The 25,075-nt window shown below is 45.4% G+C and overlaps 2 protein-coding genes across 6 annotated transcripts in view; both read right to left on the bottom strand.

Moving 5' to 3' along the window:
• The window catches only part of DOCK2 (dedicator of cytokinesis 2), a 367,699-nt gene that overhangs the window by 335,656 nt on the left and 6,968 nt on the right, over window positions 1-25,075 (bottom strand). For 3 of the 5 annotated variants that reach the window (XM_059699147.1, XM_059699148.1, XM_059699152.1), the window contains exons 2-6: window positions 17,734-17,817; window positions 7,160-7,200; window positions 5,965-6,020; window positions 5,399-5,495; window positions 2,325-2,473 (exon numbers count right to left, since the gene is read on the bottom strand). In XM_059699147.1, coding sequence (XP_059555130.1) covers window positions 2,325-2,473; window positions 5,399-5,495; window positions 5,965-6,020; window positions 7,160-7,200; window positions 17,734-17,817 — 427 coding nt within the window. Of the gene's footprint in view, window positions 1-2,324; window positions 2,474-5,398; window positions 5,496-5,964; window positions 6,021-7,159; window positions 7,201-17,733; window positions 17,818-25,075 lie in introns of those variants that run through there. The other 2 variants (XM_059699149.1, XM_059699150.1) reach the window with 2 other exon arrangements.
• Window positions 23,715-25,075, bottom strand: part of SPDL1 (spindle apparatus coiled-coil protein 1) — a 48,729-nt gene continuing 47,368 nt past the window's right edge. The window contains exon 12 of the mRNA XM_059699156.1: window positions 23,715-23,757. Within this exon, the coding sequence (XP_059555139.1) occupies window positions 23,730-23,757 (28 nt within the window). The 3' untranslated portion in view covers window positions 23,715-23,729. The remainder of the gene's footprint in view (window positions 23,758-25,075) is intronic.

Raw genomic sequence — 25,075 nt, 5'->3', positions numbered from 1 at the left:
CAGTATATCATCATTAGTCCTCCTTGCTTGCTTTTTGTTGTTGTGAAATATGTATAAAGGATGCATTTTATATATGTCCTTGGGGCCACTTTGGTGCTCAACAAAATTTTCTCAATGCAGGAATGGAGTAAGTTGGGGAGGAAATGGGCTGATTTTGGTCACTCCGTGGGCACTCAGTACCCGGTCATGCTTCCCTGACCTCACAGCCACACTCTAGCCAGAGGTCCAGCCTCTGACTCTCAGGAGGCCACTCGCTGCACCCCAGATCAGAGCTCTGAGTCGCTACTAATTCAAGGTGCACCATTCTCTCTCACTTTCAGCTGAAGTCATCGGGGAAGGGAGGCGAGAAGCAAGGGGCCCCTCAGCTCAGGGCCTCAGTCTCTAAGGGTATCTCTCACTTCCCCAAAGGGAACTGCATGAAACTAAAAGCACAGGGCTTGTTGGGCCATGAGGCAGAAGGGAGGCTGATGGAGGGACGGCCTGTTCTCTCCCCTTTCTTCCATCACCATAACTCATGCACTCCTTCAGTGACGACTCACTGAGCACCTACTGTGTGCAGACCCTGTCCCTGGCACACAGCGATGAGTTAGACAGCTGCTGTCTTGGAGGAGCCTCCAGCACAGTGGGAGAGACAGGCCAGAAGGGAGGCAACTACTGTTCAGGACGCCCAGGGTCTACAAGAGCCCCTAACCCAGGAAAGGCTTCCCATGAGCCAGACCGTTCCTTCCATCCTTGGTCCTTTTTCTCAGGAGCCTCCAGGAGGACACAACAACTGAAAGTCACAGATGCCATGGCTGTAAAGCCGCAAAACTCCCTCAATTCCCACACTCCCAGCTGTGGCTGTGCTCAGAGCCACAGCACCAATGGCGGCAGCAGCTGCGTGGCAAACCCGTTGTCCTGTCACTCTGGGACCGTGTGCATTATAAGCAGATTTGGACACGCTTGGCAGCTGCCAGCCAAGGCACCAGCAGAAGGCCTGGGCTCCTGGGATGGACAGCAGCTGTAAGTTGGACCCATTGGCTTTCCTCTTTGGATCTCCTCCCAAGTGCATATGACAAAAGCAAGAAAGCCTGGCTGCTAGGAAATGATCTTATTCTCATTGCATCGGCTCTTTCTACTTCCTCCTCAGGGAAGTTCCAAACTTGTGGCCCACTTTGCAGTCTGGGTATTTAAAGAAGTGGGCACTCTGACCCACTTCTTTTAACTTTTGAAATTCAGCTTGGAGTCACCTCCTCCAGAAGCCTTCCTTGACTTCCTTCTCCAATCAACTTAAGAACATCTTTTTCCTAAGCCATCAGACTGACAACAATACATATCAATAGTTTCCCTGGAGTTCAGTCCTAATTAGGCTGTGGTCCTGTAGTGGACAGAAACTTTCATTTCTATAGCCTCCACACGTAGCAGGAAATTCATCCAATCATAAGTGCTCAACACTCATTTGTTGTTGGGATGAATAAACAAATGAATAAGGCATTTGGAGGAGAGGGAGGTCTTTACAGCTCTCAAATGCTCTCCAAGTCACATAGTGGTGAGGCCCATGGACTCTGGAGCCAGGCAGCCTGGAACTAAATGCTGGTTCTTCCACTTACTAGATGTGTGACTGCAAATAAGTGATTTAACCTCTTTAAGAGCCTCAGTTTCTTCATCTGAAAAAAATGAGGACACTACAACTGCATACCCCATGGAGTTGTTATAAGAATTAAATGAGACAGTGCATGCAGAGCACTTAGCATGCCTGGTAGATAATAAGCCCAGATTAAATGTTAGTTAAAATATTATTACCACTATTATTATTACCAGTAGGTTTCCCTGCCTCAAAAAATTGTTTCATGTTCTCCTTAACTTCACAACATTCAAACTCCAATCAATCTCTGCTATTCCCTTTGGAGGAAATGCTTTTGTAACTGTGCATGAGTTAGCTGACAGTATGGGGCTTGGATAATTTAGGATGGGGAAGGACGTTAAATCTCACACTGGGATTTAAGGATCAGTTTTGTAAATGCAGGAATAAAATGACAACTAAGCCAAAAGTGAGCCAGCATGACTGCGCTCCCCAGCCCCTCTGAAGTAGGTTAAATGAGTGTCCTAAATCTCTCAGCCGGGTAATAACTACTGCATAAGCAAGCCTGCTCTCTGGTTGCCTGTCCTGGGTCCCAGGGGGATGATGACAAAGGCACACAAGCACAGCCTTGGTAACAGCCTTTTCCCAAATAGAAAGTGGCCAACTCGTATCTAAAAATGAAACCAAGTGTCTGGGGAGGGAGGACGGGAAGAAGGGGGTCGGTAGGGGGAGAAAGCATCTTTTCAGAGGGAAGAGCGTTTACTTGTTGCCGTAGTCGATTTTGGACGTGACTTTCTGCTTCAGTTCCTTCAGCTCGTCCTTGGGCAGCGTTCCTGAGAGAAGCTGGGACCGCCACTCCATCAGGTCGTACATCATGGCCTGCACCTGGAGGAAGCGCTCCTTTTTGCTGGCCTAGGAGACAGGAAACAATCCCAGTCACCTGTGCAGGAGGTACCCTTCCCCAGCTACAAAAGGATTGGGTGGTGGTCTTAGTCACTGACATATACCCCCTCTGTCCCTGGGCCACAAGGGTTTCCCAAAAGCAAAGGTAATAATCCCAATCACTTCTCAATTAAAGAAAGGATGATTTCTGACTTATCCCAAAAGATGCTTGGGCAGGAACACCATGAGCAGCTGCTGTGAAGGGGAGCAGATTTTGACATGAGGACTATTTCAAGCTAAAGGCAATCAAAAGCCAACAGATTCAGAAAATGCTCTTTACCTCCCCCTCAACTGCCTAAATTTACACTGGAAGGAGGGCCTGTACCAGGAAGAGAGCTCTCACCATACATACCTTTGTACCTAAGAAACTTATCTGCAGAACAGAGCAAGCTTAGTTTTCCAAAGCTCTCCTCTGCCTTCCTGTGAATGACCTTCCTCCACTTTGTATTCCCAGACCCCTCCCCTGTCCTGAGCTCAGGATGTTCTGGAAGCCTCCATCACCTGGCTGCCTTTTGAGTCTCAAACCTTTGGGTCTCTCATAAGTATGAAATTAAATTTGTTTTTTTCTCTCCTATTAAGCTGTCTTATATTAATTTAATTAGTAGGCCACCCAAAGAACCAAGAAGAGAAGATGAGAAACTTTCCCCAGCCCTAGAGCTCAGGCCCCTTGAAGGCTGGGAACTAGGGCCATTTCTCTGGTGATAAAGGCCCATTTCTAGGAGAGTGTTTTCCCCAAGTGTGACATGCATAATCTGCGGGATACAATATGGCTTTTAATGGAACAAAGACATAATGCCAAATATTATGGGCCTCTACGGTGATTCTCCTCCTGTCCTGTTCAAGCCAAGGAGAAAGTTGCAGCTTCATGTAATACATCTCTAACCTCTCTCTCACATTGGTTAATTTCTGTTTTTTTAACAAAGAGAGAGAGAAGGTCCGTGGCTCAAAGCTTTTGGCAGGTACTAAAGCAAGCATTTAATAACATTGTTTTCAATGTTATTTATTTGAATGATGTTCTAATGGTGCCAAGTACTTTTAGCTTTCCATTTGGGAAAGCATGTGTGGTATAATGAAATATAGTTTTGGTCCTTGTCCCAGGTCTTGGCACAGCTCATAAGATACTTAGCATTCCCTGGGTGATAGATAGGAGTGTCTTTTCTTATTCATAATGAGCTCCTTTCGACCAAGCCTGAGTTTAGGCTAATGACATGACACTTGGTAGCGCCCCTAGATAACCTCTGGATGAGGGCTGGATGCCATAGGAACCAGCCATGTGGTTAGAGAGTTGGAATTTTAAGCTTCCCTCTCACCTCCCCACTCCCAACCGCCAGGGAGCTGAGAGGGGCTAGAAACTGAGCTCAGTCACTAATGGTCAATGATATAATCAATCATGACTATGTAATGAGACTTTGATTAAAACCCTCCACAACAAGGTTCAAGGAACTCCCCAGATGGTGAACAGATTAGATTTGCTTCAATATAGGGAGAGTGGCACACCTGGGGAAGGTGTAGCAGCTCTGTGCCCACTCCCACCCCAGTGCCTTTCCTGGGCATCTTTTCCACGTGGCTGTTCCTGCCTTATATCCTTTCTAATAAAACAGTAACCATGAATACAGCTCTTTCCAGAACTCTCTGAGCAGAGCCCGAGGTGGGGTTAGGGAGGAATCATGAGAACCCCCGAATCGGGGCGCAGGACTTGTGACTGGCATCTGAAATGACAAATCTTGCAGGGTTGAGCCCTTAAGTCTATGGTGTCTGACACTAACTCTGGGTAGTCAGTGTTAAATTGAATTGAATCGTAGGGCATCCAATTGGTGTCGGAGAATCAGAAAATGCTAGAATGAAATAGCTTGCTATACAGTTCCTTATGCGAATCATTTCAGTTTACTAAAAAGGGAGCCAATTTAGGTATTAAGAACATGTTACATAGATGGTGTAGAAATAAGGCAAGACTCACGAAGGCGATACTGGAATATTGGAAGTTTAAGGAGCTGTTTACTAGGGTCAAGGGCACGATGGACTTGCTGTCAAAGATTTCTCCAGGGGAAACGCCAAGCTTCCCTGGCGAATGTGTATGAGATGTTTTCAAAAGGGGAGTGGAGATGAATAATGCTCCACATGAGCCTCAAGTCTACTGTCGGTCCCCCAAACTTTGCTAACAACTGTCGGGGAACTTACAGAATTGGAGGTATCGATGACCATATATTATGAAATATCCACGTGGGAGTCAACATTTATGACTGTAAAAGTAAGTCTGCAAACCGTGTGTGCACAGCAGCAGCTGTGTCGGTGCTGTAACAAATATGCGGGGATCCGTGGTTGACATTTTCACTCGCAGCTTAATGGTTTTCTTAGCTAATTGCTTTCATTAGAACTTCAGAAACATCAAAGGAGGACTTCAAATTAGATTCGATTCAATACAGGGAAAACAGATGCAAAATGCGCTCTTTGTTTTTCCAGGGTCAGAGTTTCCTCATAGATCTGAGGACAGCAGCCATTAGTTAATTAACATACGAGAACAGTGTTTCTGAAGGAGTTGTAAGCAGACCAGGAAATCAAAATCCCCTGAGTTTATTAAAACGGCAGAGCCCCATTGAAGTAAGCTTTAGATTGTAACAGCTCTCAAGGTGATTCTTTAAGACACTCAAGTTTGAAAATGTTTGCATTCGTTTAAAAAAGGATCACGCCAGACCCCCATTTATTATGGCTCCATCACTAACTGGCTGTGTGGCCTTGAGAAAGTCACCGAACCCCTCTGGGCCTTGATGTCCTCGTACACTGTGTCCTACTATATCAGTAAAGCCCCCTTGCCCTGTTCAAGGCTACATTCCACATTTCAACCAAACGAAGACTGCAAGGAGTGCCCATCCCTGGGAACAGGGCTTGGGGTCTCACCACGTAGAGCTGTTTCCAGATGCTGCCCCATTCCCAAAGTGTCGTCGTCACTTCTTGTGCCAGAGGAATTTCTGCAGGAATGATGTTCTCAATATTTCTATTTAAGGCAGGAGAGAAAGCGGTGTGAAATTGGGACCCAGGTGCTAACAGGACAAAATGCTGGCCAATTTGCCTGAAGCTGCAGTTGCTGAGAGGGTCCTTGCTGTGAACTTGCTGTCCCCTCCAACAGCCACACCAATTACATTATGCAAATGCAAGAGGCTTCCCTTTTAATGTCCTCCTTCACTGGGGTGGGCCCTTCAAGCTCATTATTCACGGTTAATTTAATTAGTACAGTCCAAAGGCAATTGCCAATGAAAAGTCTGATTCTCCCAACTTACTGATACCCACTCAGAATCAGACCTGAGCAGGAATCAATTTGGATTAGATGAGGGAAAGGAGCCACACAGATAAACACAGGCACGAAAAAGACGGATCACATCCGCCAAGTCATGCTTTCAAAGAACACAGGACAGAGACACCTCATAAGCCACTGAAGGCCAAGCCTAGTGAGGAATGGCAAGTACCTTCTTTTTTCAATGGTCACTTCCTTGATGTGGATAAAGGACTTAGGAAAAATGCCCTGTTGGAAATAAGATAACATAGCTTAATATACATAACAAAACATCAAGTACAATAAAATGACACATCCCCACAGAAATAACTGACTCCAGGTCCTCATGGCTTTTCCAAAAGCCACTACTGGAAAAACTCTCAAACTTTAAAGGAATAACCCCAGCATCCACAGAGCAAGGGCTGGATTCTAAATCCACCCATTTAGGTCCAGGTCCCCTCCAATTCTCCATCAGTTCTTCTAGATCCCACAATAGCCCTAGATTTCAAAGGATGCTCCAGCCCCAGGTGACACATGGACGCTCAACGTATCACATGGGCAAGACAGGAGTGCTTGAAGGACTCACTCTAAGAGAGACAAGGCACTCTGTCTGGCCCCTCTGTGCTCAGTCCCCCCGACAGTCATGAGCAGTTGGAAGGTCAGGTCCTGAGCAAGCGTCTCCCTGGCTGCAAGTGGACTCATTTGATTTGAGGTCCTTTTCTCCCTGGATTTATTTGATTGCTCTTTAGAGAGCAAAGTGGTCTCATGCCTCCCAAGACACCACTGTCAGGGAGGAAGGAAGAAGCATCTATTGTTATTTCCTTCCTCCAAAAGCGTGGCTCAGTAAATAACAACAGTTTGTCAATTACTCGGAAATTCCTTCCTAAATTCAACCAATAGGCACAGTAGGGGCATCTGCCACTGCGCTAGACACTGTGCGAGGTGTGCAGAGGAGCAAAGCAGGCACCTGCTCTCATGGAGACGAATATGGTGTAATGTGAGGTTGGAACAAGGGAACTCCCCGAGGGCAGGGACCAGCCCTGTCTCTTCTCTGTCATGGCGACACAGAGGTGAGGAAACTATGAATGCCCGAAGCACTCTACAGGAAAGCAGTAGGTCAATTTCAAATATAAAATGCACAGTACCATGGGGCTCAAGGAAGGGAGAAATCAGATATGACTGGCATATTGGGGGAAGTTTCAGGGAGGAGAGGGCTTCTGCAGGTTGGCCTTGAAGAATGAGTGAAAGGGGAAGCTGAGGCTCCTGAGTACCAAGTTGTAGAGGTGGGAAAGCACAGGACACAAGGAGGGATGGGTGGAACCTGCTTGCTAAGGAATGGCAGGTAAAGATACCCAGTACTGTCCCAAACCAAAACAAATTCATCTTACCTGCAACATTTTGTGCTTTATGAGGTATCCCCTATACCAGTCTGCAAAGAGAAAACAGAGAAACAGGTCTCTCATCTATTCTCACAAGTCTATTGCTGGTATTTTTGTTGTTTTTTTTTTGTGTTTTTTTTTGTGTGTGTGTGTGTGTGTGTGTGTGTGTGTGTGTGTGTGTGTTTAACTAGCAAAGAAACTTCTGCAAACTGCTTTGGACCTTAGATACTAATCAAGTCGGGAAGCCCCTGGGCTTCAACCAGCTGTTGTTTGCCAACATCTCCAAAAAGCATCTACAAATACAGGAATTTCACATAAAAGCAAGTCTCCTCCTTCTTTTGAAAAAAAAAAACAAAAAAAACAGGAGGTTCCAGCAGAGATGGCCAGCGCCCTCCCATGGCCACAGCTGGCTGGTGGGGAGGAGCAGCTGGTCCCTGAGACAGCAGGTGCCTCCAGCTCACCGGCCGCCACCCAGCCCCTCCCTTATCTCCATGACCTGCTGGGTGCTGTGTCCATGTGCATGTTTCAGCCTCTGCCTCAAGGACATGGAAAGGCTAAGGGAGTTTGGCAAACATCCTAAAATAATATCCCAGTTCTAACAGCAGCAAATGACATCTAACTATGATCTGCAAAAGTTAGTCATTACAAAACAGGCAAGTTCAGGGATGGGTAAAAAGATGTTTAAAAGATTCTTCTTTTTGCAGGAATATCAAATGATACAATTAACACAAACCCAAGTTGCACCCAGGCCTCAGACAAAACGAACCTCGGCGTAGCAAGTACTGATGACTGTGATGAGCCCACCGGCCTTTGAAATGAGTCAAGCACAGCCAAGTAGTGGCATTTGTCATCCCCGTAAATGTAACGTGTCTGTCGGGAGCCTCATTAGCAAAGCCTCATTCCCAGGCTGACAGATTGTAGCTGAAATATGTTCTCCACAGAGTGAAGAGCAGGTCCCAGAGCAAACAACTTACAATGCAAAGTCACCCCTCCCATCATGACACAGTTTGAGGGGCAGGGCTTAAAGAAAGCTCCAAAGCCACTGGGAACCACAGTGGCTCCTATTTTGAGAGGAAGAAAGAGAGAAGGATAAAAGGAAAGAGAGAAGGAAAGCAGAAAGAAAGGAATAGAGGTTGGAGAGAAAGATTCTCAGGTTTGGAATTAAGTACCATTCTAAGCACTCTTCGGATATGAAGCCTTTTAATCTTCATAACAACCATATGAGATAGGAAGTGTAATAATCACCCCATTTTGCAGAAGAGTGGTCTACCTGAGGCACAGAAAAGTAAAGGAACTTGCCCAGGGTCACACAGCTAGTGACAGTGTCAGGATTTGAACATAAGCAGCCATCATACCGTGCTTCCTGTTTAATGTAGGAAGGAGAATAGTGGTTGCCTAAGATCTTCATCCTCCCAGCACCCGAATCCCCAAAACCACAGCCCACTAAGCTACTTTCCAGCTGAATACTTCCAGTGGTGAAAACCTTACCACTCCACACAGCATGACATTCTATTTTCATGCTCCTCTTTAATTTCTCCATCATTATTGGTAATAATTAGCCATTAATGACAGTGCTTATCCTTTCTGAGTGCTTGCTGTGTGCAAGCAACTATGGTCAAGCCTTTAGTTTTGTTTTGTTTTTAATTATAAATTAATCTTCACAACAAGCCTAGAAAGTCAGTACAATTACTGCCTCAATTCTACAAGTGAAAATAGAGAGGCACGGAGAGACTAAGCAACTTGCTCATGGTCACACAGCTGGTGAGTGACGCAACTAAGATTTAAACCCAAGTATCTGACTCCAGAGGTGACACTCCAAAGCATTGCACAATAACAGTTCTTCCCTGCTGGGAGCCGGTCCATGCTTGCTGTTTCAAGGGACCTGGCATATATGGCATACTTTTCTTAATATGTTTGCTCACCTTCTTGGCACTATGTGTTTTAACCAAGGTCACCTCTGAGAAAGGTTGTTTCCCCAAGTAGGGATTTTCCCCTGAAGTTAGGGAGGGAATAAAACCCCTTAACTAAGTGCCAGGCAGGTAATTAATCACTTTAACTACGAACAATCATGCTTAAGCTACATAATCTTTACTCCCTGGAATGGAGATAAGAAACGCCCTAACCTTTGGAATAGAGATTGATGGGATTGAATCAACTGGTATAAATACAGATGTAACAAGACAGAAAGAGACAGAGCTTAGAAGAGAATTCAGAAGACAGAACCTACACGGAGCCTGGAGACAGAAGAACTTCGCTGGAGAGAACATGGCAAAAGATCCTGGACTGAACCTGACTATAGAACATGGCAAGAGAACCTGACTAGAACCTGGTGACTGAGCCTGGCTGGAGAGCCTAGCGAGGGAACATGGCCACAGAACTTCCCTGGAGATCCAAAGCAGAACCTCTCTGGAGATCCAGACCAGAACTTGGCTGGAGATCCTGGCTGGAGATCCTGGCTAGGCTGCTGATCAACTGAATGCTGTCTCCGTGTCATTCCTCCTTCGCCGACTCCGTCTACGCCTTTGGGAACCCCTGGACCCGCTGGGGTTGGACCCCGGCACTTCCCCATCCCACCAATTTCGTGTGAGAGCATTTCTGTAATATCACTCACTACCATTTATTGATGGTTTAATTCATGTAAAGCTGTATGCTAAGTGTTGCACATGCATTTTCTCATTTAGTCCTCATATCAATACTGTGGGCTAAGTATTAACATTCCCATTCTATAGATAAAGAAGTAGAGATTCAAGTCAATTGATGTACTGGGCCAAATCTCACAATCAGGGTTCAAGGGCATGTCTGCATGGCTTCAAAGCCAGCCCTCCCAGCTGTTCTGCCACAATGTCCCCTGTGAGATGAGCATAAATACAGATTAACTGTCTCTTTGAGTACAAATACAGATAAGGGTCACTTGGTTGCAATGACCTGAATCCACTTGATGGCTAAGGCCACCAAAATCCACCAGAAAATAGGAAAACAATCAAGGGACAAATAGTCCCTGCCCAAAGCTCATGCCCACATCTGCATCTCTGTCACAGGGGCTCCATTCCAGGGACTTTGCCTGCTCTGACCCTTGAGACTCAGTTACTTGTGCACACTTGTAGGTTTCCTAATTCTCAGAACTTCAGTTCACTCCTGAGCACAGAGTCTCTTGACTTTTACCCCCAGATACACATTCTGGCTCCAAGATGCAAGTTCAACCAACACTGATTGTCCACCTACCATGTACATGGGGCTAGGTGCTTTCAGAAATAAATCCCAATGACACTTGGTGAGAAGGACTTACAACCATCTCCCCGTGCTAGGTGACAAGAATGCGCAACTACTTCAGCGCTGACATCCCCACCCTGCTGGATCACTGACCTCTGTGACCTTCTGAAGTCAGCTGCCTAATCTGGTCAGCTGTCAGTGTTACCCAGCTGTACTCCAAGACCTGACTAGGCCTATACCAATAGTAGGCACACGCACAGCCAAATCCTTGACAACAGACTTTGAGCTTTGAGCGAAAGCAGGCTCAGTGTAACACAGCGCTTACCCTACCCCAGGACTTGTCCGGGCTCATCTTTCTGGTTAAATAATAGCAAGGGGTTTTGTGCTAATCCTGCCCATGTAATTGCACTTCTTTTCTTAAATGGAACACTCACAAAGTGCATTGTGAGGGAAGATGAGAAAAGGGATTTTTTTAACCATTCTTCTGGACAATTGTGCAGCGCCAAAATACTCCCATTGTCCGCTCTTCCCACATCCCAAATACCGAAATGAAATGTACCTAAATTCTCTAGTCACCTATGAGTTGCAGGTGGTGGGGAGAGGGAGGAGAGATTAAAAATATCCCAGCACACCAAAAAGGAATCACAGCCTAGAGATCCAGTCCTCTCTCTGTCACCTCCTGGCAGCATGATGTCTGGTTGTCACTTAAGCCTCAGTTGTAGGCAGTTAGACAGACATGAGCAGAGCAAGGACGACGGGCCAGCTACAGAAGGTCACCAGGGCGGAACACCCTGGACACCTAGTGATGAAAAGGAACTGGTAGAGCAGATATTGGAAATATTCACTTCAAGACCTTGCCCTTGGGATTTCTCTCCCCCCTAGAATGCCTCCGGTCATGCAGGTGGGATTCTCCTGACCTTTTCTCCTCTGGCATGTGGTTGGTCATGTGGTAGACCCCCACCGGTAGAGAACAAGGGGGCGGGGGGGGGGGGGCTGTGGGGGAGGGCTGGAGGCTAACTTCTATGCATGAACAGAAGACAGAACAGCCCCTGATAGGTCAGTTTGAAGAAGAAAGCAGTTAATTATCCTCCCAGGGTTTAAAAAGGAATCCTAGCCCCCTCCCCCTCTCTCCCTACCTCATCCACCCCCCACCCCCAGCTTGAAATTTCTCTTCCAGTGTACTTTCTCTTTGCTTGCTCAAATAAATTTTCTCTAGCGAGTTTGGGTCTTGGCTCTGAATTCTTTTCTTATCCAGAAAGCAAGTACTAAGGTTGCTCGACCCGGGTTTGGTTTGACCCCACGGGTCAGACACCAGGTGCTATTCCCAGCACCTACAGCATTTCCATCTGTAAAATGGGAAAAATAACACCTACCCCATAGAGTTTTTGCAAAAACTATTTTTTTAAAAAAACAGGATTATGAACATAAACATGTCTGGCGAAGGTACAGAACCTTAGAGAGGAAAAAAACATCTCAATTTCAGGATGTGTTACCTATAGTGTGGACAAAAATACAATGATGGAATAAGGGAGGGGTAAAGAGGAAGTTTCAACTGCCTCTAAAATTTTTGTTTCTGAAAAAAAAGTCTGAAGTAAACGTGGGAAACGTTAATATTTGTTTCCCTGAGTGGTGAGTGCCTGGGTGTATTTGACTTTCCTGTATGATTGAGGTATCTAATAATACTAAGATCAAACAGAAGCTAGTACCTATCAGTAGTTAAAAGACATTGTGGATGGATCACAAGAATTCTCACTTCGTATTACACAGTGTTTTACAAAGTATCATACTTTAAAAAGATATTAGCTTGTAAGAACATGTAATAAATAACTTCAAAATGCAATGGGTATTTAATTTTAAAGCGTGCCTTTAATGTTGATGTAAAACGTTTTTTGTACTCGTTCAACAGAAACTTATCTGGCCACTGGGTAAAGCTAGCAATAAAACTACTGGTCCGCAATGTGTTAAGAGGGTGAGTTCTGGAACCAAAGCCTGGATTTGAATCAAGATCTACAACTTAATGTCTGTGTGATCTTACACACATGGCTGGGATAGCGTGTGTATCAGTAGATGGAATGGAACTTTCTCTGTTGCCCCAGAAAGAGACCCAGGTAGCAAATAACTGAGGGTGGAGCAGACATTCCCTCAGAAGGGCTCATAAAGAAGAGTCTGAGCAAGCTGGGCTACCCCCAAAGCTGGGCTACCTCCACTACTACGGTCTGTGTAATCAGAAGGGAGACAGGGACAGACAGAGAGACAGAGAGATCTTTGGAGGTGGCAGATGTGGTCACCCGAGGAAGGCATTGTATAGCTCCCTCATACCCCAAACCTACTACAAGCTTGGAGGTATAGTCCAGGAGATCCACTCAGAGATGTTGGGGGGTGGCTGGCATCTCATTCCCTGGCTACATGGCTACAGGTGCAGGGGACAGGCTGATCTTTGGGCTCATTTGATCAGGGAAGACAGAGAATGAGAAAGAGAGAACTTCAGACTCCCAGCCCCAGCCTCATGGAAGCTGGGGAAAGCGAAGAAGGAGGGGAACATTACACTGGATATGGAAATGAAGTCTTCTTCTGAGATGTCATTAAATATCAGGGAAGATGTCAACCAAGTGTGAGTGAAGGAAGTGACTGGGGGGAAAGAGCACTGCTTTTTTATGTGGAGCTCTGACTGCCCAATAAATTCTTACATGTGTTTCCACATTTACTAGTAAAGTCGGGACACTGAATGTTTATGCTGCCTCTGCGTAGAAGAGGCAGCCTGAGAGTGTAATGTGGACAAAGAAATAAGCATTAGGGTGTTTAAGGCTTAGCAACAGGTATCCTTCTGAACTGTTTAGTTTTTTATGACACCAAAGTATTATCTTCATAATAAAAAGTCCAAATGCTTGAGCTCTAGAGAAAGGAAATTCATTCATGTCTAAGGTTCCAGGGCAGGTTTTTGTCTTCCTCATCTACCCAACTGAGTAAATCTCTTACACAAGCAGGGCAGGGCTAGTCTCACCCATCCCAGGCAAGGAGAGGGCCAGCCTCAGGGTTCCCTGGCCATACTGTAAAGTTTCAGTGTCACTCTCTATAATGGGGAGGAGAGGGAATTACCAACACGAGCATCTCAGACACAGACATGGAGCTGGCCAGCTTCTCTACTTTCTCTCATTTTATCCTCGGAACAAGGCCAGGAGCAAGGTGGTAATAACCCACTTCACAAGTGAGAAAACGGAAGCTTACCTACCTAGGGTCCCTCAGCTGGTGGGTAGTGGAGCAGAGAATAACTTTCTGATTCTAAAGCCCATGCTCTTTCCACTCTTGCGCGGGGTAGTGAGGGTATAGGAAGCAGAGATTTAAAAACAATTAAAAAGTACAAAAAATACAATTTAAAAAAAACAGTTATTCGCATTCCTATCACCTAATATTAATTGGTGCTAATATCTGGAGATATGTGTTTCAAATCATCAAGACTATATTATTTTTGTCTAAAATAGACATGTGTTATAAAGAATTTAAACTAAGAAGAGTAGAAATATAAAAGCTAAAAGAATCATCTTGCATCTCATTACCCAGAAAAAGGAAAACACTGTTAATATCATTCCAGTCAACTTTCATTTATAATTAGTATACAAAATGACAGATGGATAAATAGATGAAATATAATTTTAAATGCTCTCATAAAAATCAGCATATAGTAGAGATACTATGTAAATACAAATCTCAAACTTAATCTTATTTGTATTTAACAGGAGAAAAGAAGTGAAATTGAAGGAAATATTGAAACTTCAATTAAATGTTTCTTCTTCTCAAAAAAGATTTCCAAAAATTTCCTCTAAAATGAAAATAGTCATGAAAAAAACTAAAAAACTGGAGTGGTTATGGCTTTTTTTAGTTACATGTTTTATTTCTAATTAAAACCAACTCTGTTATAAAAGTGATATCATGGAATTAATCTACTCTCTTTCATTGCTCTCCCTACTTCATAATTTTTTTAAAGTATGTTTTTATTGATTTCAGAGAGAAAGGGAGGGGGAGAGAGAGATAAAAACATCAATGATGAGAGAGAATCATTGATGGGTTGCTTCCTGCATGACCCCCACTGGGGATCGAGCCCCAACCTGGGCATGTGCCCTGACCAGGAATCAAACTGTGACCTCCTGGTTCATAGGCCAATGCTCAACCACTGAACCACACTGGCCGGGCTCCCTACTTTATGATTTTATTAGTTGTTTTTAATTGTCCAGTTTCCTGACAATTACATTCTTTCTGGTAGCCATAAACATTATGACTTTTAATACTAGTATTTATAAATGGATTCATCTGGACTCAATGTTCACCCTATTTCCTTTTCACAACTTTGCAATTCTCATATTGTACATTTTTTATTCATCTCTCAATTGGTTCAATTTTATTTTTCAAGTAGTGTGTACAAAAAAGAGGTTATATGCGATCATAAATTCCTCACTGGGCAGGTCATGGGGACTAGCCACATCCCAGGCAGGTCATTTTTTAGTAAAAGGTTTACAGTTGCCTTAAGCAAGCCCTATCCATTGTTTCTGTGCCTCCAGGTTAACATACCTTTGTAATAAGCTATAACCACCCTCAAGAAAGCACATAATCATGTTAACTCCATCACCAGCTTGCTTTTTCCCACCTCCATGCAATCTTCCTTATGTCCTCCCCCACACCTTAATTTTAAATGCAGAAAATAAATTGGAAAACTGTTTTTCTCTGGAGCATTTGAGATCTTGCTCCGGGCATATACGGTTAGATTGGCTCAAATAAACTCTTATAAAAATTCTCTACCAGTTTGGACATTTCTTATGTCGACAGTAGGTTTCTATAAGAGGGTTTCATGGCCACACCCAAGTTCTTTCTGCTACACCGTTTTGACTAATTTTTGACTAACACTGTGGTTTTCACTTTTTTAAATATTGCAGAGGAACCGTTTTTCGATCAGAATCATAGGCAGAACACCCCATCTGCAAAGCAGATGACACTAGGCCTGATCTGAGCTCTCAGCTGCCCAAGGCCCTTCGGGGAACCTTAGGATTCCATAAATTCCAGTTTGAAAAACACTATGTGGGCACCAGTGTGTGGGTGTGAGTCCTCAGATATGTAGACTCTTTCTAACAGAATTCTGAACATTGTACTTTCAAACTCCTCATGAATTGGCCATCACTTACTAAATAAATATGCCCAGATCTTTCTAGAAATGTATCAGGGCTGCTTACTACAAGAATACATTAAAATGCGACTAATAAAATAGAATTATAAGTAGAAACCAGTACCAAAGAGGCTAGAAGCAAGGACTTCAATCCCAAAGACAAATGAAAGTGGCTTGAGTCAGCAATTGTAGGCTTTGCGAAGGCCGGCTCCAAGCCCTCGCCCCCCCCTGCCGCCCCCCCCGCCCCCCCCCCGCCCCGCACACCACCCCCCTCCCGCCCGCTCCCGTCGAAGTCATAGAAGGCTGGCTACAAACAGCCTGTGTAGTCTGTGCACTGCCCCCAAGATTTCTTCAAGGGAAGTGTATAAAAAGAAGAGAAAATACTTGTGTGAAGTTCAAAATGTAAGACAGGAAGCCTGATTACAGAGGCTTTCTCACTGCCTTGGGAGGCATGGCGTGGAGGAAAGAGTGTGGGTTATGGGCATGGGGTGGAGACAATGGCCACCTGGCTCATTGTGTGACCCTAGGCCAGTCACCTCTCCTCCCTGAGCCTTGGGTCCTCAGCTGCAAATGTGAGGCCTCGTGCCTGTCTCTAGCAGTAACGTTCAGTGGCACCTAAAAGCCATGGAGAAGAGCTATCTTGCTGCTTTTAGTTTCATTCTTTACCCTTGGTAGACACCCAGAATTTGCTTATCTGCCACAGAGCTAGGTTTGTAAGAAATGAGGCAGGGTGTCAGGAATTACAGACCTGAGTCTTTAGGAAAGCATTCCCTCTTCCTCCCTGCTCCATCTCCTTCCCCACCCCTGCCCACCCACCAACCCCCTCCCTGGTTCAGTTACTCTGTGTATAAAATGTTCTAATGCCAGACTAGGAATTTTTCTAGTCCTGGAAACTGAAAAGTACATGGGATCCTCGCATATACAGCCCAAAATAATACTAATACTAAAGCATAGGATAAAGGTAAAGAAGGTGAACCAACTTCTCATTTTCTCCATGATGACTCCTTTAAAGGTATTTTGAAATATTGAAATCCTCACCCCCCCCCAAAATAAAATTCTGTTTGTTTGCCTTTTGTGTGCCTGTGTCCGTGTGTACATGTGTCTGTGTGTGTGTGTGTGTGCATGTATGAGCACCCCTGCAACAACCTTGCACCTTGCGCCTTGCACATTGCGTGTAGCTAACCCGACACTGGAGATGCTACCTGTCCCGCTGAGGAGTAACTGAACGAATGCGCTACACAGAACCTAGCACAGGGCCCCCACCTTCAATGTGGGAAGAGCCCAAAGTGGCTAGTTCTGTAGGCAACACCTCCCTTCCCCTGGCTCTCTGTTTCCCCTTGCCAGTAGCACACCTGCTCCTATCTGCTCCTCACTCCCACTCAGGGCAGGAGGAGGGCCTCTCCTGGGGCATTAACTGCGGGCAGGGGCAGGGTGCTCAGCCTACTCCACTTTTCTTTCCTCTTGCTCTGCCTGGCCACAGGAAGAGCACACTCTATGCCCTCCATGAGGTAGGATTATAAGCAGCCTAGGGCGCAGCTGGGAGAGCCTGCCTGACTGTGGGCCACACATGAGCAAGCTCATTTGGCTCTTAGACCCAAGCCACGTTCCCATGATCAATTTTATCAGTGACGTAGGTGATACACATTGATTTCTAGTGGCCCGACTCATGAGTCCAAGACCATTTGCCTTTGTACAGATTCTACAAAGACCCCCTACCACCATCATGGGTGGCCACAGCCCACTAGACACTGGCCTCATAAGAGGATGGCAGCTCTGTGTGAAGAAAAATACCCCTTTGCCCAAGACAGGGCTCCCAGCTTGATGAAGGGATAAGCATGGGGGACCCGGTGCAAAGCCCAAGCCACATAGTTGTGCACAGCAGCACTCCTGAACCAGGGGTATAATTCACTGGGCCCTTTGGGACCCTAATAATGCTGATTTTCCTTTGTAATGGAATCATTACTAATAAAGAATTGTATCTAGAAAGTATCACAGGCCAAAACCACCCCCCTCAAACCACCCAGTCAGGCCTTTGCTTCTAAGCATAAATTCCTAAAATAAACAAGTGTTATTTTCAGTGCATTCTAATTACTAACATCAGCAAAATATATTTTACAAAGCTGCATGTTCCAACAGAGGGCGAGAGGTGCTGTGTAGCATGTAGTGGGGGCATCTCAACACCATCAGCCAAGGGGCCTGGCTCTAAGGGACAGGGACTCACCTCCGCAGGTCTCCTGTATGCGTACCATGTCGCCGATCTGCAGGGAAAGCTGAGGGGCTCTGCTCCCTTGGAAGTTGTATATGGCTGTAAAATGGAAGAGAGACGCACCCTGTGAGAACTCTAGGCACTGAGAACCTCTGCTCCTTCCTGCTCTCTCTACCCGAGTTTATCTGATGCCCAGGCAGCCCACCTGGTCTAAACAAATCCAACCCACTGCCTACTCACAGGAGTCAGCTCGGGCCCAGCCTGGCTCCTACAGGCCTCCATTCATTATCACTCTGGTCTGAGTGACAAGGCGGGTGTTTACACCCTCGCCTGTGGGTTGACCTCTTACTGACTGCCCAGCATGTGTTCAGCACATCTTCTCATCCCACTCTCACAGCAACCTTGTAATTTCAGCTATGGAGACACCAAGGGAAAGGGCATTTCAGGGAGAGGGGACATCATGGGCAAAAGCCTTGAGGAAGGAAGACACTTGAGAGCACAAAGAAAATTACTGTAGATGGAGTATAAGAGGACCCTTCAGTCCACAGGCCGCCAATCTACCCACTGAGCCAAACTGGCTAGGGCTACAAAAGATTCACTTGAGATCCAAAATCAAAAATAGAGTGAAAGTGAAATAATTTTTTTAAGTTCCACACATATAATAAAAGAGAGCTGTGATGGGTGTACTAATATTAAACAAAATAGTCTTTAAGTAAAAGAATTATTACAAGAGACACAGGAGGACATTATATATAGGCAAAAGAGCCAATATAAAAAGAAGACACAGCAATCATAAACATACACATACCTAATAATAGAACACTAAGATATATGAAGCCAACATTGGCAAAATTAAAGGAAAAAATAGGCAGTTCTACAATAGTAATTGAAGACTTCAATACTCCATTAACAATAATGGATACAACAACTAGGCACAAAAACCAATAAGAAGGACTTGACCAAGACTGTAAATAAGCAAAAATTAAAGACATATACAGAGCACTCCAACTTACAATAGCAAAATATACATTCTTCTCAAGTGTATAAGGAATATTCTTCAGAATAGACCATATGTTAGGCCACAAAACAAGTCTTAAGAAATTTTCTAAAAACCGAAATTATGCAAATCACCTTTTCCAACAACAAAGGAATAAAGTTAGGAATGAATTAAACAACATACTCTTAAACAACCCAAGGATCAAAGAAGAGCTCACAAGGAAAATGAGAAAAAGTCTTGAGACAAATAAAACATGAAAACATAACCTACCAAAACATACAGATTCAGTGAAAACAGTGATCACATCAGTGAAGAGTCCTTGGAGAAGAAATGAGATCAGAACCCTCCTCAAACATAGACAAGACACATTTATAATGCTGATTCCTGTTAAATGTCCTTTCATGTTGTCATTGCATGAGGTAGGTACTACCCCATTTTACAGATGAGGGAACTGAGGTTCAGAGGGTTTGAGTGGATTACCTATGCTTCCCCTTTACCCGCCTAGTGATAAATCACAAAGCCAGGACCCAAACCCAGCCCTGTGCCTTGTTCATTCTCTGCACCCATTGCCTCCCCCACCACACCTGGGTAGCAGGTGTTCAGGTGTTCACCAGATCCTACTTCCTGCTTCGGTCTTGCCACATTCTCTGAGCCGCATTCTCTGACAGAAAAGGAGAAACTTGCAGGCTACTTAGTTTGAAGACCTATACACATTAGCCCTTTCACCAAGGGACCAACTAGCCTTGTAGACATTCACAGGGATGGAAGGTCTTAATCCTGAGAGATGATAAATCTCATAAGAGCCAGTGTCTCTGGAGTCAGACAGTGATTCTTAAGCCCAATTCTGCTATTTACCAGCTCTGGCCTCACGCCCACAGCCACAGCATGTGATTGCTCAGGTTTTGCCCTGCATAAGGCCACCCATAAGGGAGCAGTGGAGGCTGGCACCTAACCAGTAATCTGCTTGCCAAGGCCTGTGCCAACCCAGGTACTTTGTCCACCAGGGGAGGGGTGTCTTTTTGTAACCCACACAAAGGCACTGTATGGGCCAGTTGCAGCCTGCTTAAGCAGCATCGTCACCTCCCTGAGCCTCAGTTTCCCTAACTGCAGAATGGAGAAGATGCTGGTCACTACCTCACAGGGGTTCCTAGGAAAGTCAGATGAGATTAACACACAGATAAGGCCCGATTCCATGTCTGGCCATCATAGCTGCTCCATAAATGATAGTCACTTTCCTTTTTATTCGCATTGTAAAACCTCCTAAACAATCCATTCAGAACTCTTTCAGAGCTGTCTTTATGTCACCTTTAAATTTGCTTCCTTGTACTTTGCAACCAATGACCCTGTAGTCCACACAATAAAATTAATCCTTTGTCCAAAAGAGAACCTTGACAGGGCCTTCAGGGGATTAAGAATTTTCTTCTCCTGCATAAACATGGCCTGTTTCTTCATTCCCTCCACGACTGGCCTGATTTCAAACCCTGTCCCCACAAAGGCTGCTGGCAAGTGGACACGCTCCAGATTGCTGGTGCCCTCTGTCTACAGACTGTCCACCCCCTGCTCCCTCTAGCCCCAGACGTATGGCTGAGGACTGAGGACGTGCCTGCCACAAAGCTGGGCAGGAACAGAGAAGCAACTGAGGTTTACAACAGAAGAAAAGCATCCATAACATGTGTTTGCTCCTGGAGTACTAGCAAATTAGGTCTGTTCATCAGATATTTGGAGGGCGGGGCAAGACTGTGCTGTTCCCTGTCTCAACCCTGGCTTTTTCTTGGAATCTTCCGCATGCTCTGTCCAGCTCTGTTAGGTGGGAAGGTCCCAATCAATCAGCTTAAGAAGGTGTCTTGAACAGGTCTTGAAACTTGATATTCAACGTGCAGCTCTGTATTCATTCCAAGGACTCATACCTTCTGAAAATAAAAGTAACTGACGTTGCCCTGTAATTTATAAATGTGTTCTGCTTGCATAAGGCCTTCTGTTCTCAAAGCTCCTTTGGGGGGAAAAGTAGACATTACTGACAAAGGAAGTGGCTTTGCACACTAATACCCAATTCTGTTATGTTTTCTAAATGACTAACAGGAAACTTTGAACCAGAATGCCACTCTCTGCTGAAGGCTGATTGCTTATCTATGACCCTCCTTGAGTTGCCTCTGACCAGTGTAAGAACAGGTGACCTTCTTCCCATTCTCTGCAGGCCTAACCCCTCTCAACTTCTGAGTGAGGGATGAAAAGGGAAGAAAAACACAAGGAAGATATAGGACAGAGAATAAGTGAAAACTATTGAAATCATAACCTGCCCCGCCCCGCCCCAGCCATGCCCACCTATGGAAGACAGACAAGTGAGGAAAGGATTTCCATAGACACCCATCCCAGCTTCCCCTTTCATGCAAGGTCTCCAGCCCTGGAGAACAATGACGCTTCCCCAAGGAGGATTCCACCTGTATCCAAATGCTATGCTCAGGAACCAAGGCAGCAGTTGGTGACTGACAAGCCCACCCAGACTAAAATACATATGGTGTATGGCCAAGGATCAAAGGGTGTTTCAAGTACTGGGTCATCGAACCCAGTGAGGACTCTCATGTTGGAAATCCTGGGTGGACAAAACAGTAGCTACTTTGAGGCAGGTGGGTCTTCCAACAATCCTGGAAATTGGATCTACTAATTAGCCACCAATTCTAGTTAACATATGGAAGCACATATGGAAGCACCCTGCTTACCAGAAGCCCAAATTGAGAGAAAAAAAAAAAAGTAAACAACTTTGTTACATCACATGGCTCACAGAAACGAAGGTGGGGTCTCAGTGCTCTTTGCAATGTTAGGAGAGGCACTGGGAAGGTAAACAAGTTATCTACCAGAAAGATTAGAGAGACAGAGCAATTCAGAAGTTTAGATTCTAACCTCTGTACACACTGCTTCCCCCCAAATGGTAAACAGATTTATTGAGCATGTACTGTGTACCAAGCACATGTGATTTTTCAACATATATTCACTTGAACACCTACTGTGTGCTAGGCACTGTCCTGGTTACTGGGGTTACAGTGATAGATAAGACAGACAAAATCCCTAGCATTTTTCTTGTATGAGCTCATTTAATCTTCACAGTAACCCTGCAAAGTATTAGCCTCCATATAATCTGTGAAAAACTCAGAGATTAAGTGGTAGAAAGTGGATTCAAACCCAGAACGGAGTCCAAAGTCCTTGCTTCCCTGACTAGCCCATTGCTGATGTCACAACTGTGTGTGTGTGTGTGTGTGTGTGTGTGTGTGTGTGTATGCTGGACTTGTTCATTTCCTGTCTTCTCCAGCCTCAATGAGGGTGGAGACTGAACCTCCCTTATTGACATCTCAGAACCTGGTCCAGAGTAGAAGTTCCATCAGTGTTTACTGAGCTTTAATAAATACTTGTTGAGGTGAAGGGATACAAACATGAAGGACAGGTATGTCCTTTCTTCTGGATCTTTCTTGCATTTCTTGAGTTTACTTCAACAGATGCTGACCCAAGTTGGCTGCCAATTATGACTGTAGCCACCAAGCACCCTGTGACCCTTCAGGATGGATTGATTTGTCCCTCATCTGGGGCCCTGCCATTTGCTGACATGTTTGAAAACAAAAGCTTCAGCAAACACCAAGTGTTAATAGAGTTTGGGCAAGTAACTATATAAGAGGAACAGAACAATAATAGAGAAAAGGAATACATTTGCCTGAAGCTCACTTCTCCAGTCCCTGAGTTGGGTTTTGGATTGTCTCCACTCCAGGGGGAAATAGAACTGGCCAGCAGGTCCACTTTGGATTCAAGGGAAACACGTTTACTGAAATGGACAAGCAGTTGGCCTGTGTCGACAGCCTCAGCACCGAGGCAACATCCTGGTGTTGCTTCAGGTGCATGAGATGACCTAGCAGGAGTGTCAGGCAGCAAGGCCAGAGCTCAAAAGTGGTGCAAGTCAGCAGTGAATGAGCAGGAGAATCACAGCCAGAGGAAACCAAGGAGGAGGTGGTGTTCCTCCATCAACCAAGAGAGGACAGAGAGAGGACAACCTCTGCTGAGCACTTTCTATGGACCAGACACTCTTCCAGGGGCTTTAGCCACAGTCACATACTTAATCCTCGCCAGTTCTTGTGGTGGGTGAAACCGTGATGAGCTCCATTTTACAAATGAGAAAACTGAGGTAGTATAAGATCAAGTAAGTAGCCCAGGGCGACACAGCTAGGAAAAAGCTGAGCCAGGATTTCACCCCAAGCAGGCTAGCTCTAGAGCACACTCCCTCAGCCACTGCACCATACTGCTGCTCACTAATGGGCATGTATTTAGCAGCTGCTCTTTGCCAGGTGCTTACTGGACCCCTAATGGATCCACAAATGACCATATGGGTTGCATATCTCTGTGCTCAGTTGTTAGTGGGCCAAAGTGGCATTCCCAACCAATGAGAGGAAAGTTGGGACTCTAAAGCAGTGATTCTCAACTAGGGATAATTTTGCCTGCATGGGAACATCTGTCAATATCTAGAGGCATTTTATTTGTCACAACCTGGGGATGGGTAATGGAAGAGCTCATAGCATCCAGCTGGTAGAGGTCAGGGATGCTGCTAAACATCCTACAAGGGCCAGGACAGCCTATGACAAAGAATTCTCTATCTCCCAGTGTCAATAGCGGTAGGTTGATAAGTCCCGCTCTAAAACACCATGCTGGAATCGCTATCTCCTTTCCATACTCCTATAGGCACACACACACACACACACACACACACACACACACACACTTCTGCATTCACACACTCCCACACTAGAGCTGAAAGAGAGTCTGATTTCTCAACCCCCAGCCTTCAGCCCAGGGATCCTGCAGGGTAGAAGAGTGGGGTGAGCCAAACCGGTTTGGCTCAGTGGATAGAGCATCAGCCTGCGGACTGAAAGGTTCCAGGTTCGATTCCGGTCAAGGGCATGTACCTTGGTTGCGGGCACATCCCCAGTAGGAGGTGTGCGGGAGGCAGCTGGTCGATGTTTCTCTCTCATTGATGTTTCTAACTCTCTATCCCTCTCCCTTCCTCTCTGTAAAAAATCAATAAAATATATTTTAAAAAAAAAAAAGAAGAAGAGTGGGGTGAGAGGGCATGGCCCCTGCTCTCCTGAGTATTTGTGAAATCTAGGTGAAGAGACAAAGTAAGCACACAAGAAACAAGAAGCTGTCTTCAAAATAAAGGGCTGAGCTGTGGGCCCCAGCAGCTGTGGGCTCTCAGAGGAAAGAGATCAAGAGAGGCCTCATGAAGGAAGTGAGACTGGAGGGAGAGGGAGGGGCAGCGGGAGGGCAAGGGGAAGAAGTGGAGTGAGAGCCCAGAGGAGGAAATTAGCTTGATGCATGCCCAGTCCAGTGAGGGACAGCAGGACCATCTGAATGGAGTCCAAGGGTGAGAACCGTGGGGCTTGATGCAGTGGCCAACTACAGGGGTCTAGGTGTTTGGAAAAGAGTTCAAGAACACCACATTGCTATGCTGCTCTCAGGGGACCTAACCTAACAGGGAAGTGGGGAGGAGGGAGGATGTGAAGGCAAGAAGCTGCAACTCCATCCATCTGAACCTTATGAGGCACCAGAAAGTGAAAAACCTCCAATCCCTGTTCCCTCTCCATCCCTTACCCTGTGCCCACTCATCCACCTGTTCACTTATCTATCCACCTACCCATCCACCCGCCATCCATCCATCTGTACATCAATCCATCCATTTACCTCTCCACCCACCCATCCATTCATCACCCAAACAACAACTACTAAATGACCACCTGCTTTGTGCTGGGGAAGAGCCAGAAACACAGTATTGCTGTCATGGAGTTTACATTCTATGGAGGAGCCAGGTAATTATACGCAAGGCTGGAGTGAAATATGATGGGGGTGATGGCAGGAGCCATAGGAACATGAAGCAAGAGGTACATCCATCCCTGACTTGTGAAATGGAGACATTAGTACTAACAATGGTGGTATTATTTGCTGCCTCAAGCAAAAGGAAGAAAGAAATTCCTACTGGCCTGTGAGCTTCCTGAGGGCAGAGCCTACACCCTTTTCAACTCTGGGCCCCAATCCCCAGCTCAGGACCACCACTTAACACAGGCTTATTGAACTTAATTGATATGAATAGACTATAAAAAATTTCTTATTCTTGACAACCCTTAGCTCCACCCCTGACTCTTCTCTTTTTTTCATACCCACAACCGATCCATGAGGAAAATCCCATTTGCTCCACTTATAACACACGCATCCAGCATGCCAGCACATCTCACCTACTCCACTGCCCCCAGATATGGGCCACCGCCAACTCTTGCCTGGTTATTGTGGCAGTTGCCTTACTGGCCTCCCTGCTTCACATTTAATTCCCCT

Source organism: Myotis daubentonii, chromosome 5 (assembly GCF_963259705.1).
Source record: "Myotis daubentonii chromosome 5, mMyoDau2.1, whole genome shotgun sequence".
NCBI classification, from domain to species: Eukaryota; Metazoa; Chordata; class Mammalia; order Chiroptera; family Vespertilionidae; genus Myotis; species Myotis daubentonii.
The sequence above is the reverse complement of the archived record's forward strand: the minus strand, read 5'-3'. Positions and strand labels throughout refer to the sequence as shown.